Consider the following 26,621-nt stretch of genomic DNA (forward strand, 5'->3'; position numbering starts at 1 on the left):
GTTGCCAAGCACAGGCTCCATACTTGTGGTGCGTGGGCTTAGTTGCCCCACAGCATGTGGGTTCTTCCCAGACCAGGGATGGAACCTGTGTCCTCTTCATTGAGAGGTGGATTCCTAGCCACTCGAGCCACCAGAGCAGTCCCTAGAGTGTTTATGTTGAATAAACCACATGGGTGATTCCAAGAAAGTCTTATATGATGACATTTCTCCCAATTTTTTTTTTTTGCCAGGGAAATGAGTTATGTACATGCTTCTAATCTTGCACAGCTGGACAAACTGTATCATTTGCCTACAGTTTTCTTTCCCTTTCATACTTCTTCTGTTACATCCTTGTGAGTTCAACTAATCGGCCACATGGATACTTCTTCCCAGACCACACACTGGAGGAGAGTGGCTGGTACCCGCCAGACACACTTCCTAGACTTGGTTTGCAATGCCACATTCCAGCCACCACTTTTCAGCCAGCCACCTAGGAGCCTGTCATTTCACCAGTGAAAATGAAGATGCTAAAACAAAAACTTGGGGAAAAAACTAAAGAAGGGAAATGATAACTCTCAGAGGAACATAGAGAAATATGCTTATCATGTATTCTAAGAATCCTTTGTTGGTATTTTGGCTGCTGAAAAGCAACCAAATCTGGAAAACCTCTCTTTGAATTATGTCTATTCTCTCCCCCTGGGCTAATTTGAAAATTAAAAGGGGGCAAACAAGGTCTGGCTTTGAAGGGACGTAGCTGTGAGGCTTTAATTTGGAGCGAACAAAGCATTGAAGGCAGCTCTCCCCTGGCGGTCGCAGGATATGACCACGTTGCTGAATATTTAAAAGCAAGACAGGGTTTGCAACTGCAAGGTCTGTCCTCCGATTGATGTCTGTTTGTATTAAATGAACTTTAATTACTTAATAATTAGCCCTTCTATAGGAGGAGACAGGGATCCTGATAGTCTGCCAAGGAGGCCAGAGAGCAAATCAGAAGCATGTGCCACATTGAGATTAGAATATAAAAGAAGGAATAGGCCCAGTCTGGGGGCGCTGTGGGTGGAGAGGCCTCCCAGGGGGAAGAGGAGAGTCTTGGCATAAACCTGGAATGGAATGTTTCCACTGGAGTATGTCCACTTCAGCTTAAAAAGCAGAGGTAGTTTAGGTTTAAATGGATGAGAGTGCATGTCTAAGCTCTTCAAACTTGGTGACTGCGCCCGTGGAAAGGTTTCTCTGCTACCCCATGTGGTGTGTGTGAGTGCCCATGAGCGCATGGGTAGAAGGGTGCGGAGAGACTATTGTTCTCATTATTTTAATTCTGAGAGCCTAACACTTTTGATGTCCCTGCAGATTTACCAGCTTTGTATTCATTGCCATGGTGATTTTTTACCTCATTTTTTAGCATCACAAAGGAAAAGCCCAAATGAAAAATGTTTGCTGCTTTGCTATTAACATTTCTACTGCCCAGCTGACAGCCAACAGTTTGGTTGTGCTGAGCTCTTGGAAAAAAAAAATGTATTGGCCAGAGCCTGACTGATGACTGGAGCCGCTACCCAGTCTGTCCCAGCTGGGACGGGGCTGGTCCTGAGACCATTGATAAGCTTGTTTCCCAGGACAGTGATTTGAAGGAAGAATGGGGAAATCTCGTTAGAAATATCACTGTTCCACAATTTAAACTTATCGGGCTTAGACAAAATTTCCATGGATGCACTGGACACGTGCCCTCCCCCAGTCTTTTCAAATAAAGATCTGTATGGGTTGACTTTGTCTGTTTAATAGCTTCAACCCTTTTTCACTTTCCATGAAGAAATCTTTGTATGCTCTTCTTCCTACATTTCCCAATGTATAAGAGTCTGGGATGTTTCCCTAATCCAGCATGCATATCTTTTCATTCAACATATACTGATGGATAATGATATGCCATGCACTGGGCTAAGTGTTGAGAATACAGAATAAAATAGAACCAGCTCTACTTATCTGGAATTTACAGATTAGCTGGGAAGATGGCTATTAAATTAATTCCACAGTTAATAAATTATAACTGAAGTGAATGTTGCAAAGGAGGCACATAGGAATAATTGGAGGCACATAGGAATAATTCTATCTAGATTTGGGGAAGGCCCCTCTGAGGACATGAGAATTCTGGTACTATGTTGGCACTATTAAATACCAGGTAATTAAGTCTTAGTATAGTTAGTAAGGGATTCCCTGGTGGCTCAGACGGTAAAGCGTCTGCCCGCAATGCGGGAGACCTGGGTTCAATTCCTGGGTTGGGAAGATCCTCTGGAGAAGGAAATGGCAATCCACTCCAGCATTCTTGCCTGGAAAATCCCATGGACTGAGGAGCCTCATAGGCTACAGTCCATAGTTAGTAAATGTTCTAGAAAAGAATTGTAGTTATGGCTGTTTATTAGGCCTTGAGCAACATTTAACAAAGTAAGCTATATAAATAGATAATGAATCGTTTTAGTGTTAAAATTAGCTGGAGAATTAGGAAGGATCCTTTTAGAAACTGAAATATGGAACACCCATTTCTCCTTGTTACACTCATAATGGCTATATATCTCTTGCTAACATGTAATGCTTCCTATACAACTGTAATTAGGATAGTTGACATCAGTAAAATTCCTAATGTTGAAGCACAGGCACTTTTATTATTAGCAGCTTATAAAATCTGAGTTATCAGTGTCTGTGTTTATCATTCCTTATCATATAGCAAGGAATAAAATGGAGTCACCACATATACGTGTCTGACTTGTCCTTATGTATAAACAGCGTGTTCTTTCCTGAACTGTCCTCCTCAGTAATAGGTGCTGGTCTTTGTTAATACACAGAGGTGCAGGTAATGTGTAAACCTGCCAGTTAGCTGTGATGAGACTTCTCTGACAAGCCTAAAAGTTTCTTAGAATCCTGGGCCAGGCTAACCAAGAAGATAGGAACTTTGACTACAATTCATTCTTGCAAACAGCCTTCCCCCAAGGCTAACTGTGAAAGGCTTCCATAGAAACACCAACCATAGGTTCATGTGCTATTTTTAATTGCAAAATTATTCAGGCTGAAGTTTGTAAGAATTCAATCTGGGGCAGAGTGTACTTACTAAAAGGAGTTTACAAGTATTATGCTGATACTTGGGGGTTGAGGAGCCAGGAGGTACCGTTATATAAAAGGAACTCTTTTGGGGACATTTTCACTTAGCTTGGGAAAATAGGATATTTAAAAGAGTATCATTCAGGACAAAACTTTCTTTAAACAATTGTACATAATGTAAACATTTGAATGAGTTTGCTTCCAAGGTCCATCTGTAAGGTAGCGACAGTTACTCGAAGAGCTGTTGTGGGAAGGAAAGGAGGTAGTTTATGAAGGAACAGAGTAGGATCAATGATAAAACTCAAGTTTCCTGTGTCATTGATCTGGATCTGATAGTTCTCCAATGAGTCACACTGCGTGAAGGTTGAGTTGATGGTTCTTGTGAAATGTAGACCCTGAGGCCAACTTTGAGGGTTTATTTAGGGTTTTCTGTTCTTTGGATATTTCATTGTAATATTGTTTTGGTATTGTTTCTCCATTTACAGACTGATGTCAAATGGAGGAAAGGAGCAACAATTAAAAAAAAAATAACAATGCTGTCTATTCTTGGCCAAAAGTGGGACATTCCCAGAGAGAAGAGGGAGGTTCCACTTGGTTTTTAAAATTACCAGAAGCACCATCCCAGAATTCAACCCAGTTGGTTGATGCCAAGTCAAAAAGCAGCCTCTAACAGTTAGAGATGATCAATTGCTCTTTATGTTGAATTGTCTGTTCTGTTTTCTGTTTTGTTTTTTGTTTTTAATAAGCCAAGATTTGGCTAAATGATGAACCACAGAAGTGACACAAGGTAATCTGGCACCCAGGTGTATTATTTGTTGTCCCAAACTGCCACAGAGTAGGTAAGAAAGTGATAAACCAGCACTCAAATGCAATTATCAAAATTTGCGGTCTTGCAATAGTCTACATAGACACAGAACCTCAGTAAATATCTATATTTTTTTCTTTCAGTAGATATTTGCTATGCTCTGTGGACTTAAAAATACATATACAAACATGTAAATACTGATAATCCTTTTATTTATACCATCAACTGTCATACTGTCTTTACGTCCTTTAAAAATTAAAGGATTGAGAGATGATTTCCAATAAGTAAGATTAAGGAAAAGAGGGTTTTTTGACTTAGTACTCTAAGAAGAACGACAGTTTTGGTAGGTAGATGTTAGGGGAGAAGGTATACCTCTTTAGAGGAAATATAATGAGAAATACCATCAAGAAGGAGCCAGGTCTAGACCTGGTCAATAGATCTGAGTATTCTTTTGCAGGAGTTATGGAAGGTGAGCCTGGAAGGAACACTGTGTGGATTCTTGGGTAACAGGATATTTGTCTAAGACGATACTAGAAAATGGAATTTTAGAGTTTCTTGAGTGAAACCAAAACTTTTGGTGATTTAGAAACACTAATCTTTTGACTATGTTTAGGATGGATTTAGGCGAGAAAAGGGTAGTGATAGGAATACCATTCTTGCTATGATTGTTGTTGTTTAGTTGCTAAGAAATGTCTTGCTCTTAGAAACGCTATGGACTGTAGCCCAGCAGGCTTCTCTGTCCAAGGGATTCTCCAGACAAGAATGCTGGAGTGGGTTGCCATTTCCTTCTCCAAGGGATCTTTCCAACCCAGGGATCAAACCTGCATCTCTTGCATTGGCAGGCAGATTCTTTACTACTGAGCCACCTGGGAAGCCCCCCATTATGCTTACAGTTAGTCAAATGTGATCCAATGAGTTGAACCATGCTCTTTCCATGAAAAGGCTCTTGATGAGCAAGTAACTGTTTTTCATAAGGATATAATTAAAATTATACCTATGTCTTTATATTGAATTAGAGCATTAAATGACTTATGAGAATATTGTATTTCATCCTTATAAATTGCAGTGAGTTTAATGTTTATAACTAGGTGCTTGTACTTGTGCCTTGAAAATATGGTGCTAAGTTGATAGGCTATAACTTCTTCTTTTAATACTGTTGCTGGTTTGTTACACTGCCATGAGATGTGAGTGCACAAAGGTAGCACAATATCGGGAGCACTAATTCAAGCCATATAGAACCTCGCAAACTTAGAATTGCTTTTTGATATGTGGGGTTTCTTTTGTAGAGACAAAAAGGAAAAGATACAAATCATGTTTATATTTTCTCTCTATGTCAAATAATCCACTATTTGAAGTTTTCAAACATCGTTTCATTAAATTTTAAGTTAAAGTCGATCCCCACCCCCTGTTTGTTAAGATCTGAAATCACCATAGAATGCATAGTGAATAAGCATGCGCAATAGTAGCCAATTCCATCAAGCCTAATTATATTCATATACAGTCTCATGCCTTATCTATGATTCTTCGGGCTAGATGAAGTTTATATAGAGGAATCGTCTATTGAGTACAGTTTGAATTACTCTTTCAATTTATGTTTCATTCTAAGTCTAGAACTCTGCAAGTGAAGTTTTTGAATACCACAGACATTCAGATGTAAAATACATGTTTAGAATTTTATCCAGTGTGTGTTAACTTGTACAGGACCATATATATGAATATATAAAAGTATCCAGATATTCTGTCAGCTGATCACAAATGTTTTATTCTTATCTACTTTGTATAAAATGTATAACTCATAGGTGTGGGTAAATTATTCCCAAGCTATGTTTCCTTAACTATAAAATAAAATGCTAGGGATGGACACCAAGAAGAACATTATCAAATAAGTCAGAAATGTGTTTGAAAAATATCTCTTTTTTTTATGCTTTTATTTTTTTTTAATTTTATTTTATTTTTAAACTTTACATAATTGTATTAGTTTTGCCAAATATCAAAATGAATCTGCCACAGGTATACATGTGTTCCCCATCCTGAACCCTCCTCCCTCCTCCCTCCCCATACCATCCCTCTGGGTCATCCCAGTGCACCAGCCCCAAGCATCCAGTATCATGCATCGATCCTGGACTGGCAACTCGTTTCTTACATGATATTTTACACGTTTCAATGTCATTCTCCCAAATCTTCCCACCCTCTCCCTCTCCCACAGAGTCCATAAGACTGCTCTATACATCAGTGTCTCTTTTGCTGTCTCGTACACCGGGTTATTGTTACCATCTTTCTAAATTCCATATATATGCGTTAGTATACTGTATTGGTGTTTTTCCTTCTGGCTTACTTCACTCTGTATAATAGGCTCCAGTTTCATCCACCTCATTAGAACATACAGATGGCTAACAAACACATGAAAAGATGCTCAACATCACTCATTATCAGAGAAATGCAAATCAAAACCACTATGAGGTACCATTTCACACCAGTCAGAATGGCTGCAATCCAAAAGTCTACAAGCAATAAATGCTGGAGAGGGTGTGGAGAAAAGGGAACCCTCTTACACTGTTGGTGGGAATGCAAACTAGTACAGCCACTATGGAGAACAGTGTGGGGATCCCTTAAAAAACTGGAAATAGAACTGCCTTATGATCCAGCAATCCCACTGCTGGGCATACACACTGAGGAAACCAGAAGGGAAAGAGACACGTGTACCCCAATGTTCATCGCAGCACTGTTTATAATAGCCAGGACATGGAAGCAACCTAGATGTCCATCAGCAGATGAATGGATAAGAAAGCTGTGGTACATATACACAATGGAGTATTACTCAGCCATTAAAAAGAATACATTTGAAAAATATCTTGACCCATGTAACCGTCATGACATCTGGCCACATGTCATTGCAGATTTGCTTAATGTAGTATATATAAACCATTCTCTGTTCAGCTGCATGCTTTAAATCCATATTGAAGCTAATCAGTAGTAGATTAAGCTGCCTTCTTTTGAATGTGCCCGAGATTCTACACTACAAACGGCTTGGAAACTGGACTTGGAACAATGAGGCAGGGCACAAGTTAACTGATTTCTTTTGGTCTTCATTCAGTAGTGGATCCAGCATAGTTAGAGATTAGTTCCAGTTAGCTAAGTAAGGAGAAAATTAAGCATATGGTTGGCTCCCACTGTAGAAACATCTGCACTGCTGAGACAAACTCATAGCTCCACGGATACAGACTCCAGATGAGTAATTTTAGTACCTATGTGTAGGATAAATTTCAATTGATAAATTAACATGTGCATCAAAGTTACTGTTTCCATGTGGTCTAGAATGATTTGTTCTTGCTGAACCATAATGTCACATCTCCAGCTCTGTAGGTCTGTTTAGGATTGTGACTATAAAAAGTGGCATACCATCTTTGGCAACCTTTATCTATTCTGAGTATAATATTGATGTGATTTCCTTTTTCATGAATTCAGCTATCTTGTGGCTCAAAAGAATAATCTCTGAAAGGGACATGAAATATTACCTTAACCTAGAATATGAGACTTCTCCACAGCATTCCTGATTGTCTCCCACGTTAAATTATGATGTTTTAACTTAGGCTGTTTTGCCTTCGCACTTTTCACCCCAGCAAAACTTTTATCAGATTACCTGGAGAGTTAGGTTTGTAAGAATTAATATCAGATCAGATCAGATCAGTCGATCAGTCGTGTCCTACTCTTTGCGACCCCAAGAATTAATATACCCCCAAATAAAATTAACGGTATTTCACACTGAACACATTAGAATTTGTTATTGACTAAACATTGGTAGAAAGTTTCCTTAGAAAATTTAAACCAAGACCTAGGAAATTTTGGCCTAGTTAAAATAAATCTATAAAATAAAAATTACAGTAAGATAAATATGAGCAGAAAAACTTGACATGAAACCCAAACTGATGAGTGAATCAAATCTTATTGTGAAATGCACATACAATGAAACCAAACCCAGTAAAAATTTTTTAAAAAGTAGAATATAACTATGATGAATAGAAGATAAATCAAGAAATTAAAATTGTTGATTTGAATTAACTCTAGAAAGTAAAATTGCCAGGATCCATCAGTGGTGACGAAACTCATTCAGATATGTTTGCAATCATAAAGAAATGCTTTCATGGCCAAAGCATTAGGGTCACAAGTAATCCATCTATTCACAGAAGGAGGTTCAAGATGGTAGGCTCCAAATATCTTCTACCTTTTTATATACAACAGCATGGTGGAGGAGGCTTCTCTCACCATGCTTTATGCTCAGTAGTGGTCAGTTTTTATTTATTTTTCTCTTTTCTTTTTTCCCTACCTTTGCTTAATTATCTATGTATCTTTTTACATGTTATTTCAAATGAACATCACAGTAGTTGTATGAGCTGAATTTATTGTTATCCCATTTTATAGCCCAAAGAAATGAAACAAGTTACTGGAAGACTCACATGGAATAGGTGGCCCAGACAGGCTAGAAATAAAAAAAAAAAGTCTAATTCCTACATAAACATTTTTTCATTCTGCCACAGCATAACTGATAAATTCTGATGATTATTTATCTTAAGCAGTCAATCTGTGAAAGACTGTTCTCTGTTACTAAAATTGATGGTTAATATGGCCCATCTTTCTTGAAACTGCTTTTGTTGTTCAGTCACTCAGTCGTGTCCAACTCTTTGCAACCCTGTGGACTGCAGCACGCCACGCTTCCCTGTCCATCACCAACTCCCAGTTTTCTTAAACTCATGTCCATTGAGTCGGTGATGCCATCCAACCATCTCATCCTCTGTTACCCCTTTTCCTCCTGCCCTCCATCTTTCCCAGGATCAGGGTCTTTTCCAGTGAGTCAACTCTGTGCATTATGTGACCAAAGTACTTTTATCTTGGTTTTCTATCAAGAATACAGATATGATTATCTTATTTGGGGATGATTGTGACTCATCTGAAAGATTTATTCTTCATTCTTCATGTTTCTCCTAGGACCCCTGAGGTTCCTCTCCCAGACAGAATCTATCACGGCTTTCATGGGTGACACGGTGTTACTCAAGTGTGAAGTCATTGGGGAGCCGATGCCAACAATACACTGGCAGAAAAACCAGCAAGACCTGACTCCCATCCCTGGCGACTCCCGAGTGGTGGTCTTGCCCTCTGGAGCCTTGCAGATCAGTCGACTTCAACCGGGGGACATTGGGATCTATCGATGCTTAGCCCGGAATCCAGCCAGCTCAAGAACAGGAAATGAAGCAGAAGTCAGAATCTTATCAGGTATTGCAGTGTTCTTTATTCTCTTCAGAATTATATTGTCTAGAGTAGTTTGAATAATTTTTCCTTGAACATGTATTTGGAAGTTGTTTTTAAGTTCTGTATTGCTTATTGGGTTTAGTTTTATATTTTCCCTCTTTTCTAACTGAACCATTAGAAAAGGATATGCCAAAAGCTTTTCTTACCTTTCCATGTCTTGTGGTAGAACTTTCCAGAGAAATGGGTATTTTCGTTATGATTGATTTCATTCACTCACTCATTCCATTAATACTTAACAAGTGCTGCTTTGTGCAAAGTCCATTGCTGAACACTATTATTTTTTTTAAACTTTCCTTTGATAATAGTCTAAGAAGTAGTTACCTTTATCCCTGTTTGCAGAGGATGAAGGTGAGGTTTAGCAAGGTTAAGAGCCTTCCCCAAGGTAATACTGAACATTCATGTGCTCATCCATATATACACTCATTTCTGAGAAGCATTGCACTAAATACTAAGGATCCAGAAATGACTAAGACTGACACAGAGCCTGGATTTTTTGAGTTCTGGACATAGAAGTAGCTACAATCCAGTGTGATTGATATGATAAAGAAAGCTGTTTCTCTCCATCTCTTATCTCCTTCTCTCTTCCCTGCAAAATCCTTAGGACTCTGGCCTCATTTTTCTCTCCTAAATAATCGATGATTGGAATGGACATTTTCTAAGATCCTGTCCAATAGCTGCTACCTTCTTAGGGCTGTGTATTGGGTTGGCCAAAAAGTTTGTTTGGATATTTTGTAACATCCCAAATGAACTTTCTGGCCAGCCCAGTAATATCTACTTTCTCATTTAATTTTATTTCTAGGATTTGCTTAGACTCATTTGTGAGACTCACAAAAAAAGCAACACTTAAGTAATTGTGACAGACTCACTGTCAAAGCACTGACTTTGGCTCTGTCTCAACATCCTGGGTGTAATTATTACAAGTCACTTAGCTAAGTAGAGGGTAACATCCATATGTCATTCCAAATGCAAACTGGTAATTCGATTGAAAGTTTCCAAGACTTTAGTAAGGATGTCTCTAAAATCTCTTCTAACTCTTTTGTGGACTCTTTGTCACAGGGATACTGATTAATTGTGTCAATAACCATCAGTGATACTGTGTCCTTCCATTCTCTGGGCAGCGACAGATGCAAATGTAGTGTTTATTCCCAGCACGAGCATGCATTTATTTAGGCAGCCATTAGATACACAAAAATTTTAAATATTTATATTCACATAGCCTAAATAATGTATCTCGGTCAATCAGATGAGAAACCCAGGTAAGCCACGTGGAAAATTGGCAAGAATATGTTTGATTATCTTAATATGACCAAAAAGTCTGTTTTCTAGTGGCATTAAGGGATAAAGTTGGACTAATTAAATATTAAATCTTAAATGGAAACTTTTGAAAGACAGAGACATAATCATCAAATTGCCATTTACATTTATTTGTTCACCTTGTGAAATACATTTGCATTGTAATCCATGGGGATTTATTTAAAACCAAATTTCATATTGTTATCCAGCTAAAGTCAAGAATACATAAGTGTACTTTGGAAGTGTACAGATATTTCTTACCTGGATAAGAACTATTATTTTTAAAAATTATTACATCTAATGAGTATGTTTCTGCAAGTTTTATGAATTCAAATAAAAATTCCACAAAGGAGTTATGAGCTGAGGTACCAAACAGACCCATGCTGTTAGCATACTTGATTAAGCCTGTCTTCTATAGTCCTGATCCCATAAAGAATCTGTTGAAGGGCCACATTTGTCCCATTTATCCCCAAGATTGCAAGTTGGTTTAGAGGTCACATCTATTGCAAGTACAAAATTCAGTGAGAGAATGAATAAAAGGATGAAGCTCAATTTCAGCTTCTTTTAGTTGCCATTGTGGTTTTTCTCATTTTTAAAATGATGCCAATGCTTTCTGAATCAATTTCTACTTTCTGCTGCTAAGTAGTCACTTCAGTCGTGTCCGACTCTGTGTGACCCCATAGACGGCAGCCCACCAGGCTCCCCCGTCCCTGGGATTCTCCAGGCAAGAACACTGGAGTGGGTTGCCATTGCCTTCTCCAATGCATGAAAGTGAAAAGTGAAAGTGAAGTCGCTCAGTTGTGTCTGACTCTTTGCGACCCCATGGACTGCAGCCTACTAGGCTCCTCCATCTATGGGATTTTCCAGGCAAGAGTACTGGAGTGGGGTGCCATTGCCTTCTCCTTTCTACTTTCTAGAAGTTCCAATTTGAGGAAGTCATAATTGCATAGATATATTGTCCATTCTCTATACGAATGCACATTTAATAGGGTAACATAAACTCAGTTAAAATAGAAGCCCATTGTATTAGTAACATGACATAGAAACATTAATGTAACCTGTATTGTTACCACTCTTTAAAAAATAAATTTTTCAACAGTCATTTAAATATTATGTTGATGAATGAATACATCTATTTATGATTTAGTTTTAAATATAAATGCTAATTTGAAGTTTTGCAGCTTGATTCAACACTTGGTTTTTTACCACAACTCAGAGTATTTTCATTTTATGATGTGTATGGAGAGTTATCCATTTCTACAAAGCATATAATTTGATATTCTTATTCCAATTTATTAGAATACATTTCTGGTTGTCACTTCTATGTATCAGGTATTTAATATCACCAAGTAACTAAGATTCATAAAATTCATATTTTAAGAATTAATGAATTGTCTTGAAATACTGTGTTTCAGCAAGCAGTTGAAGTTTATTCACTACACAAATACTTTGTTCAATAAACTTGTGAGTGAATCTTATGTACTTGCCATCACACAGGTCGCTAGGGATACAAAGTTGAAAGATAATGCCCCAAAAAGTATCATCTAGTGGGAGAATCAGACAAAGCAAGTAGACAGTGTTTTGGAAGAAGAAATAGAGTACCATTGAGTTATAGAAGAAACACCAATGTGCCAGTCTTGAAGAAAAAGCAGTAGGTAGGCAAAGAGAAGATTACCCCAGGAGGATCAGCAAAACCGAGAGGAGAGAGAGAAGCTTTTCTATGAGGAACTGCCTTCATTCGGTTTAACTGGGCTGTGAGGCACAGGAAGTGTTGGTGGAAAAGCTGGAGATAAGGGTGATAAACCGCAGGAAGAAGGATGTGGTAGAATGTGCAGCATTAATTCTGGAGAGAATTGATCAAAACTGCTCCTAAAATGATATCAGAAGGGGTTGAGAAGGGCAGCTGGACAGGGGGATATTAATGACAGGTCTCGGAGACTTACCGGATGTAACTTAAGAGGAGGGTATGGCATCATTCGGAGAAGGCAATGGCAACCCACTCCAGTACTCTTGCCTGGAAAATCCCATGGGCAGAGGAGCCTGGTAGGCTGTTGTCTATGGGGTCGCTAAGAGTCGGACACGACTGAGCGACTTCACTTTCACTTTTCACTTCATGCATTGGAGAAGGCAATGGCAACCCACTCCAGTGTTCTTGCCTGGAGAATCCCAGGGACGGGAAGCCTGGTGGGCTGCCGTCTATGGGGTCACACAGAGTCGGACACGACTGAAGCGACTTAGCAGCAGCAGCAGCATGGCATCATTCTCAGTTGAAGCTAGGTAGCAGCACTTTCCCTGATATTAGGGGCAAGGTATTGGCGTTACTGTGGCTCAAATCAGATTACAGAGTTTAAAAAGAAAATTTCCTGTAACATTGCATATTATCATGGTTCAATGAGTAATTATTTCTTTCATTTAAAGAGAGAAAAAGTAACTCATTTAATCTGATGATTAATGTTTTAAGACAAAAATAAAATTAAGAGGAATTGTACATTTTAAACAGTGAGTTTTGTTCAAGAATTTTTTTTTTGGAAATATTTATAACAAAACACTAAGGAAGAGTTGAAATGGCTTAACATGTCTCATTGTCTATGATGGTGAACACAGGAGAGATTGAAGCAGCCATAATGATTGTCAAGTTCGTTTCATTCAGATTTCATCATGTCTGAGTGCCAAACAGTAGATTGAATTGCTGAATTATAAATCTGCTTTGGGCACTAGGTTGACTAAAATAACTGGCCTCTACACTGGAACTCTGATATCAGTTTTCTTAATGACCTAATTGAATTGATCAATTGGTTATTCAGTCTGTTGTTCATTCATTTAACTATAATTAGATGACTCTAGGTCCCATATAGACGTGAACTAAATATCTGTATAATTAGAGACATTGGCTTTTAATGGAATAAATTGGACTAAAATGTACTTTGAGTGATTTTTCTCTATAATATTTGTTTTTATTGGAATAAATTTTAATACAAACCATTCCAAAAGGCATATTACTTAGAAGGAAAACCATGCTTGGGGGGGGGGGTTTAAAAGAGTTTCAGGATTTGTTCATCAAGAAAAATTTATTATTAACTGATAGGTGCATTAAACTTTGTAGTTTGATTAAACGTTACCTATATTTCAAAGTTGTTTACGCTTTGCTACCATTTAGCTATATAATTTCTACAAAAGAATGGTCTGTAGAGGAAATAAAAGAAGCCATGTTCTTTGTTTTGAGATTTATAATCGAACCAGTTAATTCATGTAGCCATATGACTAACATAACACAAGGAATGGTAAATTCAGGTAAGCCTCTCTAGTTTCAAATCAATACAGACAAGGAATACATCAGTTGTAGGTGGAAAATTTGCAGGGTCTTTATAGAGATGATTACTGTTCTTGATCATTAGGAAGTAACCCTTTGTAGAATGATAATAGCAGATGATAAATCTGGAGTTAGAAGCTGAACCCACGTTATGAAGAACCTTGAATCCCATGTCTAGGAAGTTAGACTTGGTACTATTCACTTTGTTGGTGATTGGGAATGCTCAAAGGTTTTTGAGGAATGAATTTCAAGGCAGAAACACACACTCAGGAAAACAAACATGGAAGTGAAGAACACATCACATTAACGTATTACCTGATAGTTTGGGATTGTACTTAACGTTTTTCCCTGTGTTGAAGGATTTTCCCATTGTTTGCTCTCTTTTTTTAGGCTGCCTTTGAATAAAACTATTCCCTAAGCCATGCTATAAACAGGGTAAAATAATTTCTTATGCTTCTCTTTTATATGTGCTTAGAAAAGAGCAATGTTATATTCAGCCCTGTTTACAATAGCTAGGACATGGAAGCAACCTAGATGTCCATGGGCAGATGAATGGATAAGAAAGTTGTGGTACATATACATAATGGAGTATTACTCAGCTATTAAAAAGAACACATTTGAATCAGTTCTAATGAGGTGGATGAAATCAGAGCCTATTATACAGAGTGAAGTAAGTCAGAAAGAAAAACACCAATATAGTATATTAATGCATATATATATATAATTTAGAAAGATGGTAATGTCTTTAGACATTAGGGTCTTTAGAAAGACTCTATACACGAGACAGCAAAAGAGACAGATATAAAGAACAGACTTTTGAGCTCTTGGGAGAAGGCAAGGTTGGGATGACTTGAGAGAATAGTATTGAAACGTGTATATTACCATATGTCAGAAAGATCAGCTGTCCAAGTTTGTCCAGGGTGCTCAGGGCTGGTGCACTGGGACAACCCAGAGGGATGAGATGGGGAGGGAGGTAGGAGGGGGTTCAGGGTGGGGAACACAGGTACACCCATGGCTGATTCATGTCAATAGGCAAAAAACGCCACAATATTGTAAAGTAATTAGTCTCCAATTAGATAAATTTAAAAAGAGAGCAGAATAGAAGACCATAGTATTTTCTAACCGTGTGATCTTTGTGTTTCCTAACTGTTATACCAGATATAATCCAGATTACATGAAGGGCTCAGCATATGGGATATCATATATATTTCAGTGGATTAGGTTCACATTGAATTACTACTGATTAATCAATGAATATTTAAAATTCCCAGTTTGAACTATTATTATAATAAAAGTTGTAAAACAAGCAGGGAACCTGACATGAAAGTACAAGCCTCTGTCTCCCCACTTGCTGGCTGTGCAATTAGAGCAAATTGCTTAATCTAAGTCTGCATTTATTAACCTTCCTAAATGCAGAAAGTAACATCATACATTTCATAGGGTGGTTATGAAGCTTCAATTTTATTGACCAAGTGCAATGCCTGGAATTACCAAACCTTTAGTAACTATCATTACTTTGGCATCCTAGAAATTCCAACTTTAAAGATTTTGGTTCTCATGTCAAGATTATCTTTCTGACAATAATTTACTTGACTTTGATTCTGGATATCTGAACATTCATTTACCTACTGATAGTTAATTGCACATGGTTTGTGCTACTTATCCACAGTAGTCTCTTTCTGCATTTCCTTTACACATCTATTAGAAGTCAGAGTATCCCATACCTAGTTCCTCTCTAGTAACTCATTGATATCTGATTTGAATCCTTACCTGTCCATCAACATAATTTCTTTGGCTATATGAGATATCACAAAAGGCACTGACTTAGCAAAAAGGTTTAGCAGATGGATAAGACTTCTTAGTATGTGTTCTTTATTAGTTATTACCAATTAGTTCAATCCTCTAAAATTCTTATTTTCTTTATCTGTTAAGAGGTTGCAGTAGATCAGCCTTTCCAAATCTTCTCTCTACCAGGAATCATTTTTATTATTATATGCACATTCATCCCCAACTCTGCCTTAATGGTTGTAATGTTTAAGAGTAGAAATTTTCTAGACAAATTCTAATGATTAAAAACTTTAACGCCAATGCTAAAACATAACAAGTACAGGCCAAAAAACAATCTCATAAAATAGGATATTGTTCTACTAGACTGACTTTAAAAGCAAGTTTTAAGTCAGTTTATTTTTGCATAGAAACCTGACTGAAAGAAAATCTGATACTTTTTATTGTGTACTGCCCATTTAGTGAATAAAGTTCATGACATGATTTGCCTCCAACCCCAGATGATAAGTTTATCCTGCCCTTTTGGAGAGCCTGAGCTGGGAAGAGCACAGAAACCAGTGGACAATCATGTTATATTATATTAGTTAGTTATTCATATATTAGTTATTAGATCTTGAAACCAATGCAGGATAACAAAGATAACCAGTTTCACAGAGTTGATGAAATCCCATTCAGATGCAACAAAGTCTCAAATATTTGTAAGTTGAAGCTGACTTACTATTGGATATGGCATCTGGTCCCATCACTTCATGGGAAATAGATGGGGAAACAGTGGAAATAGTGTCAGACTTTATTTTTCTGGGCTCCAAAATCACTGCAGATGGTGACTGCAGTCATGAAATTAAAAGACACTTACTCCTTGGAAGGAAAGTGATGACCAACCTAGATAGCATGTTAAAAAGCAGAGACATTACTTTGCCAACAAAGGTCCGTCTAGTCAAGGCTATGGTTTTTCCTGTGGTCATGTATGGATGTGAGAGTTGGACTGTGAAGAAGGCTGAGTGCCGAAGAATTGATGCTTTTGAACTGTGGTGTTGGAGAAGACTCTTGAGAGTCCCTTGGACTGCAAGGAGATCCAACCAGTCCATTCTGAAGGAGATCAGCCCTGGGATTTCTTTGGAGGAAATGATGCTAAAGCTGAAACTCCAGTACTTTGGCCACCTCATACGAAGAGTTGACTCATTGGAAAAGACTCTGATGCTGGGAGGGATTGGGGGCAGGAGGAGAAGGGGACGACAGAGGATGAGATGGCTGGATGGCATCACTGACTCGATGGACGTGAGTCTAGGTGAACTCCGGGAGCTGGTGATGGACAGGGAGGCCTGGCGTGCTGCGATTCATGGGGTCACAAAGAGTCGGACATGACTGAGCAACTGATCTGATCTGATCTGATCTGATGTAAGACCATGAGTAGATAATATCCATTTGGTTTTTGAATTTGTTAATAAGTACCTGGGGTAATCAACAAGGTCCAGGTTGAAAGTACTTGGAATACTGGCGGGGTGGGGGGTGGGGCGGTCTATGACATTTTTCTTACTGTTTCATCCTAATGTCACTAGTGATTTTTTCTTCACAAAATCCACTAGTTTTTCTGTGTTTATTGATTATGTATTCTAATCTTAACTTTCATTCCCTGAAAGGTTATTGTTTCACATAAGGTTAAAAGCAAAAATGATGTGCTTGAGAGTGTTTGAATATTCATTTCTTGAGAAGGAGAGAGCTTGTCTTTTCCTAAGGGTCTACTGGGCTGGCATATGGTCAGCTCTGCATTTAGTAGGAATATGACACTTAGCAGCTCTGGATCAGGTAGTCTTCCCTAACTCATACATAAACAAGAGGCTTTCTCTAAGGATGTTTGGAAGCAAAACATAGCCTCTAAGTACAGATGTCACAAAGAATTGACAAAACTGGTAGCCTGTCTAGTTCAGTCCTATTAGAAAGACATTCTTTAGTTAAGAGTATAACTTTGCTGATTCAACATTGGCCAAATAGGAAATATTTCAAATACTTTTGGTTGGTTCTTTATAAGAAAAAAAAAAAGTTAGAATAACAAATTACTTTTCTGCAAAGTTTTAAGTGCTGCATTATGCATTTATATAAATTATGAAGATTTCTGGGTTCCCTAAACTAACTTTGACACATCATAATGGCAACATTTGTTTTCTGCGATTCTACTGTCAGCTGTAAAATTAAAAAAAAAAAAAAATCACTCTATAAAAGAAAAATCACTTCCTTCAGATCTGCTATAGAATGAAACTGATAGACTCAGATTTTGCCTGTGAGACAGAAGGGCTATATCCACATGCCAATGACAAGAATAGACATTCCCTCTCTTCTCCCAAGCTCCAACTACAAATAGAAATATGTGTGTGTACATGGAGAAGAAAAGAGGAAATATGAACAGATGTAGGAGTATTTACAGAGAGAGGATGCCATTTTTAGTAATGAATTGGTGTATAAATGAGGAAGGAAACGAACAGAATCCTAGAGCTTCTAAGAAATGGCTCCCTTTTTCCTCTCTGTTCAAAGCTCCTTGGCTTTCTGCCTGATGGAGTTGTTGTTTTTTCTTTTATGGGGGGTGCTCCAAGATTGGAGTCTCTGTTTCCCCCAGTCCTGTGGAAATCTTGTAATCAAATCCAGATGGGCTTCAAGGTCATTTTCCCTGAAGATTCCCAGGCCCTTTGTCAGGTCCTCAGATTGGGAAGCCTGACGTGGGGTTCCAAACCTTCACAGCAGTGGGAGAACTTTTTTGGTCTTCTTGTCCTTGAGTTTGTGGGTCACCCACCTGACGGGTATGGGGTTTGATTTTGTCGTGAGTGTGCTTTTCCTGCCATCTTGCTGCAGGTGCTTCTTGGCCTTTGGACTTGGGATATCTTTTTTGGTGGTTTCCATCATTCTCCTGAAGTTGGTTGTTCAACAACTAGTTGTGATTTTGGTGCTGTCACAAGAGGAGATGAGCGTACATCTTTCTCCTCCACCATCTTGAACCAGAAGCTGATTTTTTTTTTTTAATAAATTAGTTTTGATTCCTGTGATCCATGTGAATTAGGCTGATTTTTAATAATAGACATGCTAAATACAGAGTTCAGTTCAGTTCAGTCGCTCAGTCGTGTCTGACTCTTTGCGACCCCATGAATCGCAGCACGCCAGGCCTCCCTGTCCATCACCAACTCCAAGAGTTCACTGAGACTCACGTCCATCGAGTCAGTGATGCCATCCAGCCATCTCATCCTCTGTCGTCCCCTTCTCCTCCTGCCCCCAATCCCTCCCAGCATCAGAGTCTTTTCCAATGAGTCAGCTCTTCGCAATAGGTGGCCAAAGTATTGGAGCTTCAGCTTCAGCATCAGTCCTTCCAAATGAACACCCAGGGCTGATCTCCTTCAGAATGGACTGGTTGGATCTCCTTGCAGTCCAAGGGACTCTCAAGAGTCTTCTCCAACACCACAGTTCAAAAGCATCAATTCTTCGGTGCTCAGCCTTCTTCACAGTCCAACTCTCACATCCATCCATGACCACAGGAAAAACCATAGAGAGGTAGGAGGAGTTTAGTGGACTTTTTGGCTCAAAGCACATATTAGGGCAGTACTTGCCACATGGCTCAGTGGTAAAGAATCCACCTGCCAATGCAGGAGACACAGGTTCAATCCCTGGGTCAGGAAGATCCCCTGGATGAGGGCATGGCAACCCACTGGTACTCTTGCCTGGAAAATCCCATGGACAGAGGAGTCTGGCAGGCTACAGTCCATGAGGTCTCGAAGAGTTGGAGCTGACTAAGTGATCACAAATGCACACACGTTTTAGGGCGCTTACTTACGTTTGAAAACGCATAGTGGCTGCTAAATTTCCTGAAACAGAACTATTTGGGGGATGGCTAAGGAGCCAGCAGGTGGACAGTAGGTGAGCTTGAAACTGAGGATATAGACACAGGAAACTAGCTCTGTGAAGTTAAATCAATTTGTAACTCTAATGCCTGGGAAGAAATCAAAGCGAATATCCTATCATAGCCTGCAGTGCCCTTTTATTTCCAGCTGGAAAAGTGTTTTACATTCCAGTGAAGCAGGAATTTAATAAGGAAAACAAGAGTATACAATGGTGGGAGGGGGAGGTTTTACATTCAGAAAGCATAACAATTAAAAGCAAGGAGTAGTTATTCTGAGGAAGACAGTCATTAAGTTGTAAAAGCTGGTTTTTTTTCTTGCTGACAGATGCCAACAGTCCATCATTAAATTTCTCTCTGCCTCAGTTATTGTTTAGATTCTGCCGTGTAAGCTTAGTGTCAATATTCCTGAAGAGTAGTTTAGGAAAATGGCCTCATTAGGAAAAATAAATAAATCATTGTCGTTACAGGGTAAGGATGCTTTCCAGTTTGCCCTGGGTAGTCCTGGTCATACCCGATGTCCTAGAATAATTATAGAGTCACCTTTCATTCTGAAACTTATCCCAGGTTGCATAATTTATATATTCAACCTGGTCATGGATCATGAAGGAACACAAAATTATGTGACCCCAAGGCATTTGGGAAAACCTGTGAATGCAGAGAGTCAAACCTAGCTTCTAGCTGGCCAAACGGATTCAATAAATTTGGCCAGTATAAGGGCTAATAGAAGCCTGTGTAGAAACCTGTTTTGTTTTGGGAAATACTTTAAATGGGAAATACTCTCCTCATTTTCACTAGCGCACTTTCTCCGTGTCTTTTTAGGGCATGTGCTCTGAAGATAGTTGAGTTCTTCTTTCTGAATATGTGAAGTGTAAGTTAAATATGTCAGGTTATATGTTTCAAGATGCTTTTTAACCTACAATAGCAAAGACAGTGATAGGAAGACAGTGATAGGAGATTATTAAGTTTTGCATTCTTCCTTAACTGATGGTTGATGATGGATGGGGAAGAAGGGGAGGAGGAAAGGGGTATATTTAACCTGTTCCTACTTCTGCCTGAAAGATGCAAAATTATCCCCATGTTGAAAGGAAATGGGCTTCTTGAACATCTAAGAAAACTGGGTGATTTATTCGGACTGTAGCTTTGTCAGTTCTTCAAAGTATGGTCTGTGAATCCCTGGCGTTTCTCAAGATACGGTCAGAAGATCTTTAAGGTCTAACCTTTTTTAATAATAATCCTAATATTTTGGGGGGTTATTTTTTTATTTTAGTGACTGAGAATGTCTTTGAAGTAGTAAAAATTATGAATTTTATTAATTTTTAATTCTTAAACGCATACCTTTTTAATATTCTGGATGTCAAGATGGGAAATGTACTCAAGATTATCAAAGTACACAGTTTTCTTTGAGGAGTAAACACTTACGTAATCATTAGAGATTCAAGATGAATTAGCTACTTTTTTTTTTTCAGAACATCATTTTTACTTTTTTGAAAGGACAATCAACAGGAAAACTGTAGCTATTCAAATTTGAGTACTAGTTAGACATTTTCTCAAAAATGAGCGAAGTGAGTCAGTCAGTGCGAGGAAAATAGCATTTGCTGCCAACTATGAAATTCAAGCTTTTAAGTTAAAATTAGAAATTTGGAAATCTTGTATCTGCCACTGAGATCTTGACAGCTTTGCAACGTTAAAAGACCTTTCTAATGGGATTGGTTGTGATACTAACAAATGAGATTTTGTGATACTGTATAATGAAATGTGTCAACATTTGGAAGATCTGTCTAATTCACAGTACCATTCCAAATGACCATTGATTGATGTGACAGAATCAAGCATGGGCAAAAATATGTTCAAAATGCAAGGTAGACTGATGGATTTTTGTATAACATAGCACAGAATTTTTATTGATATGATGTCAGATTTCACATTACAACTTTCAGGAAACTATTTATTGAGTTTTTTGCTGTCTTAAAGGATAAAAGCTGCAATTCTCTGAAAAGGCTGTTAAAAATACACCTCCCTTTTCCAACCACACATCTATTTGAGGTCATATTATTGGCATGTAACTCAGCCAAATCTACATATCAGAACAAAGTAAATGCAGAAAGTAACAGAATAATCTAGTCATTTTCCTTTAAGCCACTCATTACACATGTACAGAAATATAAAGTACTACCACTCTTCTCAATTTTACTTTAGAGAGGTTTTTTTTTTTTTTTTTAAATATACTGCTTCTGGTGAGATTTGAATAAATAGTTAACAAATATTTTCATCTGTTTTGATTTTTAATATTGTAACTGTTTAGAGCTATAACCTCTGTAAACAGAAGCTCTTCGGTTGCCTCCATAATTTGTAAGAATGCAAATGGTTCCTGAGACCAGAGAGTTTGAGATCCATTGTTTACATTATTATTCATTTTCCTGGGTTGTATCTACAATCCTCCTTAACTCAGATACTAGGTTAAGACAAAGTAGGCCAATTTTTTCTTTTTAAAAAGTTATAAAGAAAGGAACAAAGGGAGGGAGGAGGAAGGAAAAAAGGAAGAAAAGCCTAAGTCAAAGCAGCATGTTGCCATAAGGTGTTGCTACAATTTAATGCAATCCCTGTGTGTCAAAGATCTGTATCACTGTAATGACTGTTCTCTCTCTCTTTCTGTGCCACCCTGTTGGTCTCTGAGGAGGATTAGCTGTACCTCCACCAGCATGACAATGAGATCAGATCAGAGAATCAGGCTAACATTTGCCTCCCAACAGGAAAAGAGATAAACTGGATTTTAGTTCAGGCAAATTGTGACTGCTTACAATCCATTTAGAAAACACAGTTGTGACATGTGTGCACTCCCTTCCATGGGTATCATATGCAAAAGGTCTGCTTTTGAATTTTTTAATATAAAAATTTACATTAAGAGAAAAATCAGTGTTTTTTTCTGATTTGATTGAAAGCTATTGTGAAATATGTTTTCTCTAATTCACCCTTGCATTTCCCTCCTATTCTTAAATTTAAAACGTATTACACGTACATGAAATTACGTGAAACATATGTCAGTTTGAAGAATAAAAACAGAATGATCATTTGTGTACATATCACCGGTTTACGAAATAGAATGTTCCAGACTGGTATTATATGCCATTTCCTTGTGAAATCATGTTTTTTTAATCTACTAGATTTTTTTCATATTCCATTAGCTGAATAACTCCATTTGGGTCTGAATAATCTATACCCACGTAGCAAGGACAAAAATAATTTTATGAATAATTACTAATTCCATCATAGCTCAATTAAAATCTATTTAGTCAACAAAAGTCATGACCTAGAATTTTAAGTTCACTCTGCTCAGGGCTTTCTCATCTATATCATTATTGAGCCTGGAAGGAGGATTTTCATTTTCTCTTAAATATTTGCTTTGTGCTTTAGTCATTAGCTTTTATAATTTCTTTGTTCCTCATGTAATTTTCAACCACTTTGCAACACCAGAGTTTCAAATAACTCCTTACTCTAAAAAAAATTGTTCTTAATAAAAAAAAAATTTTAGAACTCAGAAAAATCCAAAGATGGAAAGAATAACCACCCACAGTTTTATCTCACAAAGATGACCTTGGAAACTGGATCTCCTTTCTTCCTACTTTAAAACTTAAATACATTTTCTTGATGTTCTAAAAAAATAATAATTTAAAGGAAAAAAACAAGGGGTACAAAGGCAGTGGCACCCCACTCCAGTACTCTTGCCTGGAAAATCCCATGGACGGAGGAGCCTGGTGGGCTGCAGTCCAGGGGGTCGCTAAGAGTCGGACACGACTGAGCGACTTCACTTTCACTTTTCACTTTCCTGCATTGGAGAAGGAAATGGCAACCCACTCCAGTGTTCTTGCCTGGAGAATCCCAGGAACGGGGGAGCCTGGTGGGCTGCTGTCTATGGGGTCACACAGAGTCGGACACGACTGAAGTGACTTAGCAGCAGCAGCGGCAAGTTTAAACATGTCTCTTTAAATAGCCAGAATCACCCTAATACTGAAAACAAAACAAATAAAAACCGGAAAACAAAAGTCAAAATAAAAACAGTAACCACTCAAAAGGTTACTTGATATTTCAAATTGCTGAGTTTTTGTTTTGTTTTCATGTGTGTGTTTTAGTTATCTACTGCTATATAACAAACCACTCCAAAATGTAGTAACTTCCATTATCATGTCTTATAATTCTGGGGTTTCAGCTGTTCCTCTGCTCATTTCACTTTGATTCACTCAGACACCTTTGACCAAGGTGGAAGGTTTAAGATGGCCTCATTCACATGTCTCTTAGCCGGTATTGGTGTTGGCTGGAAAACTCAGTATTTCTCTGCGTGCCTTCTCATCTTCCAGTTGGAAAGACCAGTATAGTTGTTCAGAAAGAGCCATAGCAGAAACTTGTGAGGCCCCCTGAGGCCTTGTGTTCAGAGCTCATCAATTTAATTCCCAACACAGTCAAATAGTCAAAGCAAGATATAGGGTCACGCCAGATTTAAACCATAGCAAATGTACCCTCAACTGTGGACTGGAGGAGCTTAAACAGTTTGTGATCATATTTAATCTATCACAATGTTGTGAGACATATGAGCTATTTACTATTAAAGACCATTTCTGTTTTAGCTTTGAGGAGTACTTCCGTAATCTTAGAATTTATCAGATTCAGTAATTACAGGGAAACATCTTTGGGGAAAGGAAACCAAATTTCTCTGCTAAAGACTGACATTTCCATATGTATGAAGGGTAACACATACGACACATATGAGATTGTCATATGTGACACGTTGTCATATGTAACAGATCATCATATGTGACACATTGTCACATATAAGGGTTACACTATAACACATGAGGTTGGAGTAATTTAGAACGTATTTGTTGTTGTTTGGTTACTAAGTCATGCCCGACTCTCTTGTGACCCCATGGACTGTAGCCCACCCGGCTCCTCTGTCCATGGGATTCTCCAGGCAAGAACACTGGAGTGGGCTGCCATTTCCTACTCCAGGGGATCTTCTCAACCCAGGGATCGAACCTGTGTCTTTTGAATTGCAAGTGGATTTTTCCACTGAGCCACCAGGGAAGCCTAGAATATATGTGCTCCACCTAAAAATAGCAGATGGTGATTTTGTGGCACTGAGCCCAGTGATGCCAATATTTTAAGATAAAGTCAAAAATCTCATTTTTATGGCCAAGGAGGATTCCTACCGTTTTCTGTTCGTGCCCATCCTCTTCCATTCATCTGTTGTTGGACATTTAGTTTGTTTCCATATCTTAGCCATTGTGAATGGGGCTGCTGTGACATGGGACGGCACACATCTTTTTGAATTATAGTTTTGTCTGGATATATGCCCAGGAGTGGGATTGCTGGATCATATAACAAGTCTGTTTTTCGTTTTTTTTCAGAAACCTTCCTACTGTTTTCCATAGTGGGTATACAAATTTACATTCTCACCAACAATGTAGGAGAGTTCCCTTTTCTCCACATCAGGGGTTTTATTTTTAAGCAACATGGTCCTTCAAAACATTTTCATTTGATTTGAAAATTCACTTTCAAGCAGGATTATTAAACAAACCACCAGCAATTTTGAAAAACAATTGCGACATTTTATCCAGAATATTGGTTTAATAAAGATTAACACATTTTGAAAATTCTTTCAATATTTTCATTGTGAAGAGTATTTATTTTTGTTGCTGTATCAAGCAGAAACACATGTGAGAAGACTGAGAAAGTGTGAATTTCTCTTTCTTCACGCAAAGACTATTTTAGATGACAATTACTCTCCCAGCTATTAACAAGGGAGTTGGTGTTCTTTTATTCATCTGCGATCAGCTCATGTGGAGTTGGGTCCAGTCAAGGGAAAGTAACAGCAATGTTGACATGTGTCGCAGACCTTTTCCCACCTCACTTCTTCCTGATCACCGGCGGCCTGCAGTGTGTGTGCGCATGCTCAGCTGTGTCTCTTTGCAACCCCATGAACTGTCGCCCGCCAGGCTCCTCTGTCCGTGGGATTATCCCAGCAGGAATACTGGTCTGGGTTGCCATTTCCTCCTCTAGGGGATCTTCTCAACTCAGGGATCAAACCCGAGTCTCTTGTCACTCGTGCGTTGGCAAGAGGATTCTTTACCACTTAGCCACCTGGGAATCCATGGCCCTCAGTACAACCTATTTAAATCTAACATCCTTTGACATTTCCTTGTCACCCCAATCCTGGTTTTGAAGATGTCATTGCCTCATTTTCTTTGCTTCAACATTTTGCTTTGGGTTGGCAAAATGAAAGATTATATGCTAATTCTATTTAATTCATTAATTTGTAAACAGCCACAGTTAAGCCTTCATAGAGAAATGTGGGTTTTAATGGAGACCTGGAAATACAGTTTTTCATCTTAAAGAAATAGAAATTTACTCAACGGGTCAGATCAGAGGACATTACATGGCTGGGAAGATTTCCTCCAAGTCCACCTTCTGGTAATAATGCGGTTGGTGTGTCCCAGGTGTTAGGAGGGGAATTTATTTGGTAGGTGAAAGAGGAGCTTGTAACTCTCACAGAGCTCTTTCATAACAGTCTTGAACCTTGTGCTTAGGACTTTATATATATATATATGATTATTTCACTTGGTATATCATCTTAGCAATTTTTGGATCAAATGAGTCTGAGTAGAATGAGTCTTTAGGTTGAAAATGGAGTGCACATATCCAGTGGAGTATTGCTCAGCCATAAAAAGAAATATTTAGACATTAGTGGAGATGTTAGTTGACCTAGAGTCTTTCATACAGAGTGATATAAGCCTGAAAGAGAAAAACAAATATTGTCTATTAACCCATATATGTGGAATCTAGAGAAGTCATGCAGTTGAACCTATTTGCAGGGCAGAGGTAGAGAATGGACAGCGGCCGTAGGGTGGGCGATGAACTGGGAGGTTGGAATCGACATGTGTGCACTGCCATTGCAAAACAGCCAGTGGCAACCTGCTGTCACCAAGAGCAGGGAGCTCAGCTCAGTGCCCTGTGGTCTTAAAAGGGTTCGGTGGTGGGGGGGGGGGTTGGTTCATGAGGGAGGGGATATATGTATACATACAGCTGGATCAATTCACACAGCAGGAACAGACATAACCTTGTAAAACAATGATACCTCAGTAAAAAAAGACACCATTTCAGTTGCCTGCTGGTAGCCATGAATAATGTCC

The 26,621-nt window shown here is 38.4% G+C and overlaps 1 protein-coding gene across 1 annotated transcript in view; it reads left to right on the forward strand.

Annotated features, from left to right (window-relative positions):
* The window catches only part of DCC (DCC netrin 1 receptor), a 1,293,116-nt gene that overhangs the window by 574,969 nt on the left and 691,526 nt on the right, over window positions 1-26,621 (forward strand). The window contains exon 3 of the mRNA XM_070779092.1: window positions 8,852-9,136. Coding sequence (XP_070635193.1) covers window positions 8,852-9,136 — 285 coding nt within the window. The remainder of the gene's footprint in view (window positions 1-8,851; window positions 9,137-26,621) is intronic.

Source organism: Bos indicus, chromosome 24 (genome assembly GCF_029378745.1).
Source record: "Bos indicus isolate NIAB-ARS_2022 breed Sahiwal x Tharparkar chromosome 24, NIAB-ARS_B.indTharparkar_mat_pri_1.0, whole genome shotgun sequence".
Taxonomy (NCBI): domain Eukaryota; kingdom Metazoa; phylum Chordata; class Mammalia; order Artiodactyla; family Bovidae; genus Bos; species Bos indicus.